This window comes from Rosa rugosa, chromosome 5 (genome assembly GCF_958449725.1).
Source record: "Rosa rugosa chromosome 5, drRosRugo1.1, whole genome shotgun sequence".
NCBI classification, from domain to species: domain Eukaryota; kingdom Viridiplantae; phylum Streptophyta; class Magnoliopsida; order Rosales; family Rosaceae; genus Rosa; species Rosa rugosa.
Window position 1 is genome coordinate 50,799,269 of NC_084824.1, and position 17,901 is coordinate 50,817,169.

General features: G+C 42.1%; 1 protein-coding gene across 1 annotated transcript; it reads right to left on the reverse strand.

Annotated features, from left to right (window-relative positions):
• Positions 1-787: 787 nt before the first annotated feature.
• Positions 788-13,183, reverse strand: LOC133710646 (1-aminocyclopropane-1-carboxylate oxidase homolog 1-like). Its single transcript, XM_062136783.1, has 3 exons — positions 12,525-13,183; positions 1,351-1,672; positions 788-1,187 (listed from the first exon to the last, which is right to left on the reverse strand). Exons 1-3 carry the CDS (start codon positions 13,040-13,042, stop codon positions 930-932), a joined length of 1,098 nt encoding a protein of 365 aa, XP_061992767.1. The 5' UTR covers positions 13,043-13,183; the 3' UTR covers positions 788-929.
• Positions 13,184-17,901: the final 4,718 nt, after the last annotated feature.

Sequence of the window (17,901 nt, forward strand, 5' to 3'; positions counted from 1 at the left end):
TATTCAAATCCAAAAACAAACGAACATTTTTTTTTTTTGGTGAAAACGAAATTACTTTTTTTTTTTTAGCCAAGGGTACTTCATTCAAAGGGATAAATCATCCCAAATGTTTACAATCATCAGTAAGTAGCTCCAGAATGAAATCGGGAGGTTGTGTGAGCCAAACCAAAGCATGATTCGCTTCATATGCTGAGTTTGCTAGACAGTGAGCAACTCGATTACAAACTCTAGGAGTGTGTTGTATTACAACATCAGTTCTTTGCTGGAGGACTTGTCGAATATCATCAAGAATGGCTTCATCAAGAACCTGAGTATATTGCTGTTCGCCAATACTCAAGACAGCTTCCAAACAATCTGTTTCCACCACAACATTACTGATCTGAAGTGTTGACACCCACTTCAGTCCTTCTTTTATCGCATAGAGTTCCACTTGTTTCGCAGCAGCCACATTTAGTATAGGGGTGGCAAAGGCAGCTTTAAAGTTTCCTGCCTCGTCTCGCAACACACCTCCCACACTCCCATGCAGACTGTTAGGAAGAAAACTACCATCCACGTTCAGCTTACATTGCCCTGCAGCAGCCGGTGTCCAAGTCTTCTTTTGCTTTGGGTGACTAAGCTTGTCAGTCTTGTGAGCCTTAGTAAAGTCGTCTAACCAAGCAAAAGAGCTGAGGACTAACGCATTTGCAGGTTTCTGAACATTGTTCCACAGCATATTATTTCTGTTTTGCCATAAGGCCCACAGAATCATTAACAGTTTAGCAAAGCTCTCCTTTGTGAGATGCAGTGCTTGTGAAAACGAAATTACTTGTGCACTTATAACAGTCGTTTACAATTTTCATTGCCAAACTAGAAGTACATTATTGCATATATACATCATATCCATTACTGCACTCGCTAGATCTTACATTACCATGGTCAAAATTCGCAAATCACAACTTCAAATATTCTAGTCCGGAGACTCCAGCAATCATACCTTTATTATAGTGGTATCCAACATACTCTTTCACACTGGTTGCCCGGTACTTGGCAGGATTTTCTTCTGACGTCAACTCCTTAATTGGCTCATACAGTCTTGGTAAACTTTCGAGTGACATATGCCTGAGAAAACATGCTACTGAAATTCTTGGACCTACGGTTTTCGTCACTGCTCTGTGATTAACGCTTACAAACTTGTCGTTTGAGATTAGCTGTGCCATGAGACAGATTAGACAAAATCATTCAAATGTCATAATACATTTATAAGTTTTTTTTTTTTTTGATATAGAATACATTTATAAGTTGCATGAAGGAATATAACAAAAAAACTATTCTTGGAGAATTTTGGTGATGTATATGGTTTAAAGGGCTTGCCTGCAAAAGATCTCCAATGTTGACTATTACAGATCCATCCACGGGAGCAACATCTATCCATTGATTTTCATGCAAAATTTGGAGTCCACCAATATTGTCTTGAAGTAGGATAGTGAGAAAATTAGCATCCGAGTGTTTGTCCGTTCCAATGGTCAATTCTGGTTCAGGACATGGTGGATAGTAATGACCAAGAATAATATATCCATTTGCACAATCCAAACCTAGAAGGTGGTCTGATTTGAGTCCAAGAGCCTCAGATAACAGCTCAAACAGAGTAAGTCCCAATTTATAAATTTTGTTAGAGTATTCAACAGTTATATCTCTGCAAATCAGAAAAATAAACATAATATTATATTCATTAAATATCAAATTTCAAGAAAATGAATAGAAACTAAACAACGATCTAGACTTAAAACCTACAATACATGGATACGCGAAAATGAGAACGAATCCCATACTGATAAAGGATACGGGTGCGATACGCGTTAGTTACACTTGGATACGCATCTCCAACGAACCCAAGTTTGGATACGCTACGTATCAGACTTGGATAAGTTTCTTTTGTAATTAAATTGAATACGTGGAGGTATATAGGACTTTCTCACCCTAAAAAATATAATTTTTATAAGGGATTTTGTTCATTTACCCCATTTCTAGAGATTTTTTTCCCACTTACCTCATTAAGTTTTTTTTAATTCCATATTACCCAAAACATTCTAAGGAGATCTTCCCTAATACCCCATTAAGATTTTTTTTTTTGTTTTTAATTTTTTTTAATACCATTTTACCCCTCACCCCTTTATTATTTAGAGAGAGAGAGAGAGAGAGAGAGAAACCATAGGACACTTCGCCGGAGCCCGTCACCGGCAGCCAGATTCTAGTCACCGGCCGCCGCCCACCGGATTTTTCCAAAAACTTCTATTGCCCCCAATAGACGTCTATTACTCCCCAATAGAGGGATAATAGACGTCTATTGCCCCCAATAGTCTATTGCCCCCTAATAGACGTCTACTGCCCCCCAATAGAAGGGTAATAGACGTATATTGCCCCCCAATAGACGTCTACTGCCCCCCAATAGACGTTTCAATTACCGAAATGAGAACTAATCTTCCTAAAATTAGACAAATAAAACTTTGATTAAAGAAAAAAAAATGAGGAGATTACATCAATTCAAAACATGTATTGCCCCCCAATAGACGTCTATTGCCCTCCAATATACTTCTATTTCTCCCCAATAAATATTTTATTAGGGCAATAAAATCAATAAATATTTTATTAGCCCCTTCCTAATCTCTCTAAAATTAATCATCATAATTTAGTTACTCTAAAATATATATGGTTGAAAATATGCAATATTGCAATTCATATAAGAAAAATGTGTGGATAGCTTTACAAACCATGATAAAAAAAACAATAGAAAAATGAATCAACCAAACAAAAACTATCCTCCCACCCACCTTGTTTTCACCACCGCCTCCCGTTTTTTTTAGAGTTTTTACATTTAATTTCTCTTCTTTTTCGGGGACTTGCAACCTCCCTTCTTCTACCCCCCTTTTCTTTATCATAGGGGAGACCAAATTAAGCCGAACTGTGGGGGTTCGTGCTCACTCCAAGCTTAAAGCTTGTAGAGTCCTCCAAACTTAGAGTTTGTTGAGATAAAATGATCGACCGCAAACATCATTATTTCAATCTAATCCAACCCCTCTTGGAATCGAATTTCTTGGAAGCGACTACGCTCGGAAACAGAAATTTTATTTGTTTTCATGGTAGCCTTTTTCGCTCCGAAACTAACCCTAATTTCTTGTTCTTTTTCAAGATGAGTAACCTGAACAAATTGGACTTTGCTCTATTGGGAACAAATGGCTCTGAATATCACAGGTGGGTTCATGATGTCCGCCAGCATCTCAAGGCCGATGGAATCCTGGATACGATTCTCGAGCCTAGCCAGGACGTGCTAACTGTTGAGCAAGCTCAAGCTTTGGAAGCAAATAGAGCAGCCTTAGAGGCAAATAAGGCGAAAGCCATCATCCTAATGACTCGTCATATGGATGATTCGCTCCAGTACGAGTATATGAAAGAAGAAGACCCCAGAATGATGTGGGTCTCACTCGAAGAAAGATTTGGCAACGTCCGTGACTCTCTGCTTCCTGACCTAGAAGTAAGATGGCATAGCCTCCGCTTCTGTGATTTCAAGTCAGTTCTTGACTACAACTCAGAAGCACTTCGCATTAAATCCTTAATGGAATTCTGTGGTAAAGAGATCACAGATGCGATGTTGATTGAGAAGACTCTCTCTACCTTCCCCGTCTCTGCATTGATGGTTGCTAAGAACTATCGAATCGATGTTACTGCATGACGGATCACAAGGTTTCATGAGCTTATTAGAGCTATGAATGTCGCTGAAAAGCATGACAACATCCTTGTGAAGAACTATAATTCGAGATCCATGGAAACAGAGCATATTCCGGAATCCAATTATAGTCGCATCTCTAAGAGAGGGCGCTAAGAGCGAAACCCTAATCTTAGGGATACTTCTGGACGTTCTGGTCCATATAATTGCTCTACTTGGGAAGGTAACCGCCAAAACAGGCGAACACGGAACCGAAGAGGTAAACGTGGAAAGAGAGAGGGAGGCAACGCCTCTGGCCATGTTGGTGGCGCCACCAACACTAAGAGCCATCTAAATGACGCTTTCAAAGCGCCTCAATCAATGGAGTTTGAGCAAAGAGATGTATGTTCTCAATGTGGAGTATCTGGTCATTGGGCACACATTTGTAGAGCTCGTGAAGAAATTGTCACCGCCTACAAAGCATATTGTGAAGCAAGAGAAGCTCACAATGTGGAACAAGAAGATCAAGCAGATGATCTAGAGTGAAGGGTTGAAGACTACAAATCTGGCTGGGATCAATAGATCGCCAATTCTGTTTCAGTCTTTATTTTTCCAAGAGATGTAATAGGCAATTGCCATATATTTTTGTATTAAATGCCAATGGTTTAGTCTTTCTTCAAAGTAGGCTCACCCAAAGTAAGTGTGATGTCTAGGAAGGTTCTGAGATTAGTGGTACTTAAGCGAGCCTTGCTCCACCGACATCTCTCTACTCACCTGGTCACATTTATTTTGGAATTACCGAAAGAAGTTAGACGACTACCATTGTTTTGTATTAGCTAGTATTTTCTATTAGATTTTCTTTGGTCAAAGAGACAATGATGTAACTCCGTTGGCTTATGAATAAAATTTTGAGTTCTTTTCATTATGACTCCATTTTGATTCTGAGCATATTACTTTGTGACTACGATGGCTGGGCCATCGGTATTAATTCAAGGATATGGAATAGCCCAAGTTCCACTTGCCAAATGGCACCTTAATTACTGTCACAGAAACTCTCTACGCTCTTAGAGCAAATCATACCCGATGAATAGCAAACGGATTCCATGCGAAAATGCATGTAGAGAACGGAAATGAGTTCCTTTGCAATACCTCTAATGATTTCGAACAAAGGCACATCTTAGAGAAGTTTATGTGTCTCTCTAGTCGACTCTATGTCACTATTTGAGCTATTAATCCAATAAAAGTTATGAGAGTAGATCTCACATGGACATCCATTCTCTCGAGCGAAATGAAGCATGAATCAAAGGTTGATTCTTGGACTAAGTGTGACCGCAGCCGCTACCTCTAGCACCGCCGCAGTCCACCACCAGCCTAGGGCTGCATGGCACAATCCCTATCCAGGACACCATGGATGGCGTCCATCATGGTGATGGCGCCCAAGGTGATGCTGCAATCACCAACTTGCTTCAAATAGCGTTTTAGACGCTCAGGCCCAACCAAAATCCTCATTGGTTGCTTCTAAAGCCTCTCGCTCGTTTTACAAAGCCCGTTCCTTAGATAAATTAGGACTGAGACCGTCCTATGCAAAGGATATGAAAATACTTATTCTATTCTTACATAGAATCCATGGGGATTCTGTGGACTGATTCAACCAACTTGCGGACGTTTAAATATCTCATGATGATTGGTTGACACGCAAACACGCTGGTCACGTGTTGTGCCATTGTCCACTTGTAATGCTGCTTATGCTACATTCCTAGCAAATATCATATGACAACGGGCTCACTCCCCGGATCATCTTATTCCGTCAATTGGACTTGACGATGCTAGAGAGTTTACATCGAAGACTTTCGATGGATATTGCAATGGGACTGATGTTGGACATCATATTCTCATGAACACACCCAAATGGTCTCGCGAAAACGACTACGATGGTAGTCAAGACATTGGTAATGCGCATCAATCTCCTTATATCTGATTGGGGTGGCAATATCGCATGCAGCTATGCTAATTCGTCTACGACCTACCGCCACTCAATCTACCTCGGCGTTACAGCTAGTGACTGGGTACAAGTATCGTACTTACGCACATTTGAGTGAGCCATTTATGTGCCAATAGCGCCGCCACAACGCTCTATGATGGGTCTTTACAGACGAATGGGTAACTACGTTGGATTTGAAACTCCAACAATCATCCACCACTTAATACCCTTGCAAGGCAATCTCCTTACCGCTAGATTTGCAGGTTGTCACTTTGATGAGACAGTCTTCCCATCGTTAGGGGGAGAAAAGAACACTAATGTTCAGCAGAAACGACAGGAATTGTCGTGGCCTGTCCCCACTATGTCTCATCTCGATCCCCGTGAAAGTGACGAGATCACACAAATATGCTGCAAACATGCCTGCAAGGATGGATGTCCCTACGGGAGGACGTAGCGCCACCCTACACGGAGGTAGGCATGGCGCCAACGCAAAAAAGAGTGACACTCTGGCGTTATAGGCCATGGCCCCAGCTAGGATGCGTGGGAGGCCCGTGGGTTCGAAGGATACTTTGGCACATTCCAATCCTTTGATCATCAAGACTCAGAATCCGTCTCATGAGAATCTTCCGGATTATGGTTATCCTTGGGGGACGCCTCAACGTCAGAACCTATTCCTGAGAATATAGAGCTCTATGAAAATTACACTAGTGTACATGAGACGTGGGATAGAAACTCCATCATAATTGATGATGTAGTTGCGCATGAGTTTGTTGAGTCCGATGATATCAAACCATGCTCCGTTGATGAATGAATGCCAACGTAGAGAAATTTGGCCTAAATGGAAAGATGTGATCCAAGTTAAGTTGGATTCTCTAACGAAGAGGAAGGTTTTTGAGCCAATGATGCCAACACCTCCTAACATAAAACTTGTTGACTAATGGGTCTTCGTTAGAAAGCGTAGTGAGAAAAAGATATGGTAATCTCGCCTTATGGCGCAAGGCTTCTCATAAAACGCCCTGGAATCAACTACGATGAGACATATTCTCTCGTAATGGATGTCACTGCACTCCACTACCCTGTCAGTTTGGTATTTTCCGAATAACTGATCATGCAGCTTACAAATGTGGTCACTACGTATCTCTATAGGGATCTAGATACGGAATGTACATGAAGGTTCATGGTGAACTTCATTTACCCAAGTCAAGTGGCTCTAGACCACAGAGCGCGTTTACAATAAGGTTGAAACGCTCACTAAAGTGACTACTTGATTGAGAAAGGATATGCCCGCGCGTTTCCATAACAAGTTTCGGATTCTATCGCGGTTCATGTTGGACATGATCTTCATTAGAAGCCCTTAAAGAGTTAAGGGAAACCGCTGAACACTTGAAATCCGATTTTGAGATGAAGGATTTTGGGAGAAAATGATTATGTCTCGGTTTGGAACTTGAGCATCGTGTTGATAGATGCTTAGGCATTTTGACAAGGTCAAGCCTTCAAGCACCCCCATGATCGTCCGTAATCTTGATCCTGAAAAGGATCCTCTTCGTTCGAAGGATGATGACGAAGATGCGCTAGGGGCAGAAATGCCCTAGTTAAGTACAATAGGCGCATTATTGTACTTAGCTCAATGCACAAGACCGGACATCTCATTTGCCATGAACTTGTTAGCTAAGGTATAGCTCTGCGCCAACGCGATACCATTGGATTGGTGTAAAAGATATTTTTCGGTACTTGAGATGTACGATTGATATGGGCTTGTTCTATCCCTACAGAGAGATGATGGATTCATACCCATCACACACCAGGAACGCCGCCAACACTGGCCTGCGTCCATTATCCCCATCCCAAAACGACATGTGTTTCGGAAGGTTTTACTGATATTGGGTATCTCTCTGACCCATACAAAGGTCATTCCCAAACTGGTTAATTGTTCACCATGGGTAAAGACCGTGATATCTTGGAGGTCTACAGAACAGACCCTAGTCGCTATATCTTCGAACAATGCAGAGATTATTGCTCTTCACGAAGTGATTCGTGAATGTATATGGATTGGATCCATAGTTACGCATGTTCGAACAATTGTGATTTGAAGTCTACCACAGATGAGCCTACGAGCATATAGGATAATGCTGCTTGTTTTGAAACAAGGCTACATCAAAAGCGACCACACCAAGTATAATCAGCAACAACAGATTCTCCTCAAGATTAAAGTGAACTAGGTTTAATTTGAGGACAGTGCGGCAGGCTTGCTCACTAAGTCATTGCCTAAATTCCACTTTCGGGAAACATGTTGGTAGCATCGTTTGCGGAAGTTATTCGAACTCCCATGACCATTGTCATTAGGGGGAGATACAGATTCAGGGGTAGGTGTCTACATGTATGGTCTCGAAACGTGAATGGTGTGTTGTGCTCTTTTTCCCCTTCGACCGAGGTTATTTTCGTCCCACAGGGTTTTTGTTACTCGACAAAGTTTTTAATGAGGCAACTAGAGGAGCACCACGTTTGGACGACACAAGGGAGAGTGTTCAAGTAAATCCAGAATATGCGTCTGGCCCAAACTCGAGATTACTTGCTCTAGTTGAAATATGGTTTATATTAGAGATATTCTCGGAGAATCTTAGGATATATCCAATCAATGTACGATTATGTTTCCATGTACAACTCTATCTCTATGCTTGTAATCCTCTATATAAAGAGGCCCCTATTATCAATGAAAGTACGACTCAATTCTCTCCCAATTCTAGATATTTTTTTCCCACTTACCCCATTAAGTTTTTTTAATTCCCTATTACCCAAAACACTCTAAGGAGGTCTTCCCTAATACCCCATTAAGAATTTTTTTTTTTTTTAAAATTTTTTAATACCATTTTCCCCCTCACCCCTTTATTATTTAGAGAGAGAGAGAGAATGGAAGAGAGAGAAACCATAGGACACTTCGCCGGAGCCCGTCACCAGCAGCCCGATTCTGGTCACCGACCGCCGGAATCTGGTCACCAACTTTCGCTGGATTCCGGTCACTGGCCGCCGCCCATCGGATTTTTCCGAAAACTTCTATTGCCCCCAATAGACGTCTATTGCTCCCCAATAGAGAGATAATAGACGTTTATTTCCCCCAATAGACGTCTACTACCTCCCAATAGACGTTTCAATTACCGAAATGAGAACTAATCTTCCTAAAATTAGACAAATACAACTTTGATTAAAGAAAAAAACGAGGAGATTACATCAATTCAAAACATGTATTGCCCCCCAATAGACGTATATTGGAGGACGTCTATTGCCCTCCAATATACGTCTATTTCTCCCCAATAAATATTTTATTAGGGCACGTGTATCAGTGGCCAGTGTATCTTGTCAAGAAATTAACGTCATGGGCACGTAACTTTATTTGGTCCGATAACATTGGGACTCGAAAGATAGTAACTATTCCTTGGGCTCAAGTCTGTGTCTCAAAGCAGGAAGGAGGGCTTGGTATTCGCAATTTATCCTCTCTTAATTCAGCTGCTATTTTGAAGTTTGCTTGGGACTCTTATACCTCTTCTTCTCAATGGGGAGAATATGTGAGGTCTAGGTATCCAGTTTTGAATAATTGCAAATTGGGTTATCTTAAGTCTTCAATTTGGCCAGGCTTCCGGTCAATTGCTTCTCATTTTGTTCAAAATTGTCAATGGTTGATTGGGGATGGTAAGTCTGTGTCATTTTGGAAGGATAAATGGGTTTAAGCTCCTATTTTGGAAACTTTGGGTATCTCAAACTGGTCCCATTTCAGCAATCTTCAAGTGGCAGATTTTATTTCACATCATTCATGGCAACTTCCTCCTTTCTTTTGTCACACTTTTCCTGTTTTGGCTAGACAGATTATAGTTATTGCTCGCCCTCTTATTGAGAAGTCAGATATACTTATTTGGGAGCCTTCTTCCTCTGGTGAGCTATCCTTCTCTTCCGGCTATGAATTTTTTAGGCATCATCTTAGTGTAAAGGATTGGGGTTCTAATTTATGGCGGCCTTTCATCCCCCCTCGTTATTCTTTCTTGGTTTGGAGAATCTTATTTGATCGGCTCCCCACTGATGATCGAGTGAAAATAGGTGGGATTCCTGTTGTGTCTATTTGTCAGTTATGTTATAGTTCTGCGGAATCATCATTATATTTATTTTTACACTGCCCTTTTGCCAAACTGGTTTGGAGATGGTTGGCTGCTCAATTTGGTACTTCTTTTTCTTCTTCTGACTCTCTGTTGGACTTTTGGGTGAGCTATTGTCGAAAGCCTTTCTCCTCTCAGCTCTTTAATTTGTGGCTAGTGGCTGACATGTTTACTTTTATGGCAATATGGAAGGCTCAGAATAAGCTAAGGTTTGATAATCGTCCCCCTATCTTTTCTACTATGTGTTGTTCTATTATGGCATGGATTCGTCAAATTAGTTTGTTTGCTCTTGGTCACAATAAGGGTGTTCTGGATGCCCAATTATTGTCTTCTCTTGGAGTTGCTCCTAAACGCGGTAAGGCTCCCAAAGTTCACCATGTTCTTTGGAAATGGCCAATTTTTCCTTGGGTCAAAGCAAACACTGATGGGTTGGCGAAAGGCAATCCATGCCCGGCCGCTTGTGGGGGTGTGTTTTGAGATGCCTCAGGAGGTTTTTTAGGGAGTTTTTTTCAGTCACTTGGCAGTAATTCTTCCTTCTATTCTGAACTTTATGCTAGTATCTTCGCTATCGAAATTGCCTTTGCTAGAGGGTGGTTTCATTTATGGTTGGAAAGTGATTCAATTAGTGTGGTAGCTTGCTTCTCTTCTAGGTCCTTTTCTCCTCCATGGAACTTAAGAGTTCGTTGGGGCAATTGTCTCTCTAAAGTACACCAAATGAATTTTCGATGTAGTCATATTTTTAGAGAAGGTAATGTTGTAGCTGACAAGATGGCAAACCTGGGAATCTCAAATGCAACGTTTACCTGGTATGATAATCCTCGTAGTGAGCTTCACAGGTTTCTACAAGCTGATTATTTGGGTTTTCCAAATTATCGTTTTTCATAGTGGAATGGTTGCCTTATTTTATGGATGGAAAAGGCAGGAAAGATGAGAAGTGCCTCTTTCTTTTGTCTTTTAGTATTGTGTTTGTTTTGGACGCGGTCTTGGCCTAGTCCCCCGCTTCTCAATGATTTTTTGTATCTTCTGTACTTTGCTTTTTTGTATTTTTTTTCTCTTGGCAAGGTTTGGTCTAGCCCCCCTTGCTATGTATCTTTTTTTACTTGATTTTTAATAAATTCGGGTAAAGGCGCTGAGTTAGCTCTTACACCGCTTTCTAAAAAAATAAAAAATAATTATTAGGGCAATAAAATCAATAAAACTTGGGCATTAGCCCCTTCCTAATCTCTCTAAAATTAATCATCATAATTTAGTTACTCTAAAATATATATGGTTGAAAATATGCAATATTGCAATTCATATAAGAAAAATGTGTGGATAGCTTTACAAACCATGATAAAAAAAAAACAATAGAAAAATGAATCAACCAAACAAAAACTATCCTCCCACCCACCTTGTTTTCACCACCGCCACAATTAATAGCAGATTCTTAATAGCACCAGCAGCAATGGAAGACAAACCCTTCAGTTCTTCAAGACTCGCATAGCTCTTTGCCCATTGAAAAATTATGAGCTTTCAGAGATAACAGGTAGAGAGAGAGAGAGAGATGGAACCCGCCTGTCGTCTTCCATTTTGGATAACCACTTATCGAAAAATTATGAGGTCTTCCCATTTTGGACTGCAGAGATAGCATGCGGAGAGAGAAAGATGAAACCCACCCCAGCCGGAGCGTCTCGAGGACGCGCTCGAACACCACCACCCGATAGAGAATCCGGAGCACGCCGCGCTGCTCGTAGCCGTACTCCTGCGCTGACTTGTTGAGGAGCTCAATGAACACCAGGTGGTTGAGGAGCTCGGCGAAGACGACGAACCGCTCAATGTCGTCGCCGATGTACACTAGCACGTGTCCCTCTAAGACTCCGGTCTCCGAGTTGTTGTAGCGTCGCCGGATAGACGTCGGATCAATGGCTTCATTATGTTTGCAGAGAGAGAGAGAAGAGAGAGAACGAGGCGTTTTGGTTTCTAGAGAGAGGAGAGAGAGAGAGATCGGTGTACAGATCAGAGGTATGAGAGAGTGTGGCAATATGTAGTTTATTAATTAAGATGGGGGCAAAAGTGACGTTTTGAACTCAAATGGATGAGTGAGAATTATAATCTGTTGTTGGAGTAAGTGAGATAATTTTTATCAATTTTGGTGTTTTTGGTCAAGGACCATTTTTATAAAATAGAAGAGGATAAACCTAATCTCCCTAATCCCATCGTGATTCTCTAGACTTCTTCGATGTGTTTTTCTCCTTCTCTTTCCAGTTCTCTCCAATAGAGTGGTAACTTCATCATTGCGCAAATCTCTGTTTCATTTATTTTTATGTTTGTTTTTTATTCATCTTATGATTATGCTATTTTTGTTTAATCTTTGATTTTTTTTCTATTTATATAGAAATAATTAAAAAATATATTTATTTGCCGTATCCTTCCCGCACCCGAATTCTAAAACATTTGAGATTTGTTATTGTCACGTATCTCACCGTACCATATCCTCATACCCGTATCTGTATCGGTGCTTCTTAGCTTATAACCATATAAACTTTGCCCAAGTACGTTAAACGTCTAGGAATACTAATCAAGTAAACATGAAAGCTAGTTGTTTAATAAGATATACATATATCAAGGAACGGGCAATATCCACCGTTAACAGGGGACAGATAATGCATTCACCATGATAACTTGGTTTCTATAGGACTATACCTGCAAAAGCCAAAAGTCAAAAGCTGATAAGAAGCCATACCTGCAAATCGCAGGCAATTCCAGAGGATCAAGAGGCTCGGGAGCCATGTCACACAACAGACTGTCCCTCCAATTAGCAGACCTTGACTCGTACAGATGAAAGCTGCTAACGAACCTGACTTTCCTCATCGGGTCCCTAGTGTAGTAATCAGCCTTCATCTCACTCGGAAGCTCGTGGAACGCGCGTGTTGCCTCCAGCATCTCCTCCAAAACTCTCTTTGGTATCCCATGGTTCACCACCTGGAAGAACCCTACGCTCTCTGCGGCCCGCCGTACTCCGTCTACAACTTCAGCACGCTTGTGCTCAGTGTCAGTTAGGTCAACAACTGGGATCCTGAACTGGGTTTGAGTTGGTTGACTGGAACTGAAACTTGTGTGGTCGTCACCCGAGTGAAAGAAAATCGATGGGATTTTGGTGACTCCGGCGTCGACGATCCCTTTGACGCCAGCTTTGGATTGGTCAAAAGCCTTCAGCTGTTGAAGACGCTCTTCGTTGGTGCTAGAATTATCGGAGACCATTTTCTTGTGCTTGTTTTTAGTCCACAAATCTGGAAAGCTTTTGTCTGCGCGCTGCAGGAGCTGTGTTTAGATATATAATGCCCTTTTATCATGCTTCCCATGATTTCACATATTTAATCATTATTTACATCGATGTCAATCTACAAATATATTTTCTTATTTATTTTGAGCTGGACAACTGTACGCTGTTCACCACTTAACAAAAAAAATGCATTAGATAATTGTTCGGCCACCACCTTCATTTGATTATTCTTAGATCTTCTGCTCACAGCTTGAAAGAGGGCTGCTCACGAGGGGCGGTCAACTCATTGGGTGTGGTGTAATGAGGGTTTTGGCTTTTACACAGTAAACAGAGTCAGTTATGGCTATGTGATCATCGATCTATATTTTTTTTGTGGCAAATATCATCGATCTATTCTATTAGAATTAGAGCAAATGCAATCCAAGAGTCAATCTGTCAATAGGTAAAGGCAAAAGGTAAGGTTTTGCCTCTCATTTGTTCACTATTCACTAATATTGCTTTTGCCTTCCAATTTTTTCTTGCACCCCAAATAGACAAGGTCAATGCCTCTCAATCATTCACTATATAATCCAATCGTTCCTTTTTTTTTTATAGATGTAATCCAATGGTTGGACCGTTGGAACAAGAGCAACTGATTCAAATACATATGATCCCACTATGTTTAACTACAAAACAAAAATTATCAACAGCCATTATCTTACGTCAGCTTCTGTGTGAAGCTCATGTGCCCAGACCTGGCCCTGGCCCAGGGCAGGCAGGGCGATAGCCCAGGGCCCCAAATGAGGCAGTAGATGAAAAAAAAAACAAAAAATCAAATTTGTATCTCTAAAATGCATCTCTCTTACTTTCTGTTGTGAATCAAACTAAGAGAAAGAAAAGGAAAATGGAATTAATCTATACGCATGCAATGATTCCTTGGCTTGTATGTACAATTATACATATGCACACACACATAAATATAAAATATGTTTTTTTCCGGTTGTATCATATTTTTTTCATCAATATAAAATATGTTTGATTTTTTTTTATATAAAGGGCCCAATTTTATTTTCTGCCCCGGGCCTTGAATTTCTCAGGGCCGGGCCTGCATATGCCATATTGGTCGACCAAGTCAAAGTCCAAGACTTGCTATTGGGCTTGGTCGGGAAGGCCTCTGGTCATCCAACAAGTTTGGGGTGCATGCAGCTTTTTTTATTTTTTTGCCATTTTGGCTGGTCTTGGATGTCCAAGCCCATTGGGGTGCATTTGCTCTTACAGTCCATTTATTTTGATTGTTTACATGAATACAGGATACAGACTAATCAGAAGAGAGGTACGAGTAAATTCGGGTCCATTTTAAGCTATGAACTATTGCCTTTGTCTTGCTAGTTTTTATTGGATTAGAGTCCGTCATTCATTACCTTTCATTCCATCTCGTTCTTTTTTTCTTTTTCCCCTCTCATATTAGACTTTTTTTTTTTTAAGGGTAAAACAGTTCAATGGATAAATGTAATCAGTCACAAGGTTGGAATAATACTTACACCAATACAAGACATAGTTCTACCACCTACATTGGTATACAAAATTTTCCAAAAAAAATTAAAGCACAGGAGCCTAAAAACTAACAAAAGAACTTCTCTTCAAAGAAAAATATAGGCAGTCACTTAACCTACACTGAGTACGCAATTGTGGCATACATGTTGAGCAACACTTCTAAGAAAACTCATAGAAGATCTTCAGCTAGGCTAGACTAGACCAAGATCAAACCCTAAGAAAGCATACTCTCCTCTCCCTTAGGGTTGGAGTTGTTTCTGTTAAATTAGATGGGTATGGTCTAGTCCAACAGAATCACAGGGTGTCTTGTCACTATTGCTCTCCGTCTCATTTATCTGTAAAATAAATAAAGGTCAGAGGGAAGACCGGGTGTGCCGCCTTCAATGCTCCGATGCCTAAGTCAGTATCATTATAAGATAAAGATAATGGCCGAAAGCGATAGTAAACAGTTATCTCTTTAAGGTGTTAGAGATGACCTATTTGTAAGGGATTTAGGGGGATGCAGTCCCCTTGTTTCCAGTGTGGGACGTTTAGGTTCCCAATATTGCCCTAAGGGATATCGCGACCCTTGTCTTCGGTATATCTTTGTCATCCTTTTATGGCTAGATGAGCCTTGTGCTTCCGTTATTTGTGCTTGGGAGGTATATATACCAACAGGAGTTCCAGTCTTACCTACAGGGTTGGAATTCTCATCGGAACCTTCCACAGTAGCAAAGAAGCACCATAGCACTAGACCCAACAACTACCAAGGGCCCAAATCTAAAGCCCAAGCCCTAATAGTAACCTGGGCCTGCAGACTAGCCCATAACATTGTGAGCCCAATCCCAATAGGCCTCCCTGCAAATTTGGGGAACCCGGCATGCTTGGGCCTCTTATAAATGATTGGTTACCCAATTACTCAAGGTACCCAAACTCGTGGCTCCCCAGAATCAGCGCGGACGTCCAAGACAGCGCCGCCACCCTTCTCAGCCAACATATATATGTGGCCATATTACCATATCCTCGGCCCACCCCAAATGTAGACCCCGTCATGCTCCAAGAATAATTGAAGTTAATTGGCATCCTTCTCGATCTCTGTAGGTGTATCAAGTTGAATACCGATAAGGCATGAAAAAGTAGTTCGCATAAAGCTGGTTATGGTGGGGTCTTTCAGAAGAAGTATGTTCTTTTTGTTCTAACTTGGACATTCCAACCCCCGTTGCCGCTGAAGTTATGGTCATGATCTAAGCTATTAAATTAGCTTGGGTAAGAGAGTTGAAGAATACTTGGTTGAAAATGGATTTGGAGCTAGTTCTTAATTTCATTCACTCTCCTACTTTAGTGCTTTGGCAACTAAGTGTAAAGTGCAGTAATTGTTTATACCGGATTTCTCATATATAGTTTCACACTTCTCATATTTTCCTTGAAGGCAACTGAGTAGCAGATGTACATTTTGGAAAATCAAGAGATAAATTCATCAAGTTTGACACGGTGGGACTTGCCACATGATTATGTTCTCTCTTTTTGTAATCATGATTGGTTGGGGCTTCCCAATTTATGTTTATGTTAGTTTTTGTACATACCTCCAACAATATGGAGTATTTGCTACATCACCAAGCATAATTAACACCCACTTTGGGACACCCACAAGACATGGCAAGGCCCAACCGAGACATGCATCGTGTAGCCCTATGTTCAAGCTACGCTACGGTATCCGGAAGCCGCAAATCCGCCACCGGGAAGCCACCTTCCCGCCCTTGCAAAGTTGCCTCCACAAACTAGGCATTTCTACACTAGAATAGTTTCTACACTAGAATAGGTGTTACTTGTCCCACATCGAAAACAATGTAAAGGAGATGGCTTCCTTCACCTATAAAAGGAATGCCTCCTCCCACAACTCAACAGATTCATTACATCTCTTGTAATCTTGTTAGGCCGCAAGGCTCGACACACTAGTACACATTCAAGTGGACGTAGTCTCCCGCTCATGCGGAGGCGAACCACTATACATCTCGTGTCAACTCTCTCTCTCTCTCTCTCTATCTCTCTCTTTGATGCTAACTAGAGTCCGCCCGGATTCTAACGTTAACATTTGGCGCCGTCTGTGGGAAGCCAACACAAAGGCTTCGTCACTTACCATTTGAGTTAAGTCATCTTAACATATTCTTAGCGGCAACTTGTGCCATCTACCAAGTCAATGCTTGGTCAACGCCGGTCAGGTCTGGTCAACGCTGATCATGAGCGGTCAACACAGAACAAAGCTAAGTCAACGCCCATGGGCCAGTCAACGCTGACAAACGGCAACTCCATCCCAAGTCAACGCTGGTCATCACAAAAGTCAACGCCAGCTCAAATGGGCACCGCTGACCAACGCAAAAAAAAAAAAAAAAAAAAAAAAAAAATTTTGTGCTAACTTACTCTGGACACCCAGAAAACTTCTCTGGGCACCCAAGCACAAGCTTCAATCATCAGCGCCTCAGCTGAGCTCCATCAACGAGCTCCGCTCCGCCGAACTGTACACCGCCGGACTATACACCGCTGACCCCAAGCTCCTCGGTCCGACTCTCCGCTGAGCACCAAGTCCTCAGCTAGCTACAACACCACTAGGAGACACCGGCGGCAAAACCTCCGCCAGCCGCAAAACCAACAGCCAAAACTGCTCCACTGTCGAGCACCTCTGCTCCATTCAGTTCCGAATCTCCGCCCAACTCCGAGGCTCAGCTCCGCTGGACAACGGCTCCGCCGGCCAAGAGCTCCGCCGTCCATGATTTGCTGATGTCCCAAAGCTCCACTCCGCTGGCCGGATAGCTTCACATCCGAGCAGCTTCACCCCGAGCTTTACCGCTGAACAACACCTCCGCTGACCAGAACCTCCGCCGAGCAACGTTTCCGCTGGCCAAAGCGCCGCATAGCAGCACCGCCAGGCCTCGCAAGGTCAGGGCAGCAAGAGCAGACCCACTGCTCCGCCGGCCATCTCCTACCAGAGAGGTTAGCGGCCATCAACCCAGCACCGCTGGCAGCGCCCAGCGATAACCCAGCGGTAATCCGGCAGCAGCACAGCAAAAAAAAAAAAAAAAAAAAAAAAACCCAGCGGTAATATCGCCGACACCGGCGACCTCTTCACAATTAACTCCTCTCTTCGCACCCAGAAAGCTTCTGTGCGCACCCATGACCATTCTTCGGTCATCATCAGCACCAGCGGTACATCTCCCGCTAGCTACGCCCAGCGGTGAGCAACAACCTCTGCTCCGCTCCGCCAACCGGCAGCCACCGCTAGGCAACCTCCATCCTCCTCCAACATCACCATTGCAGCTCCCCTCGGAAA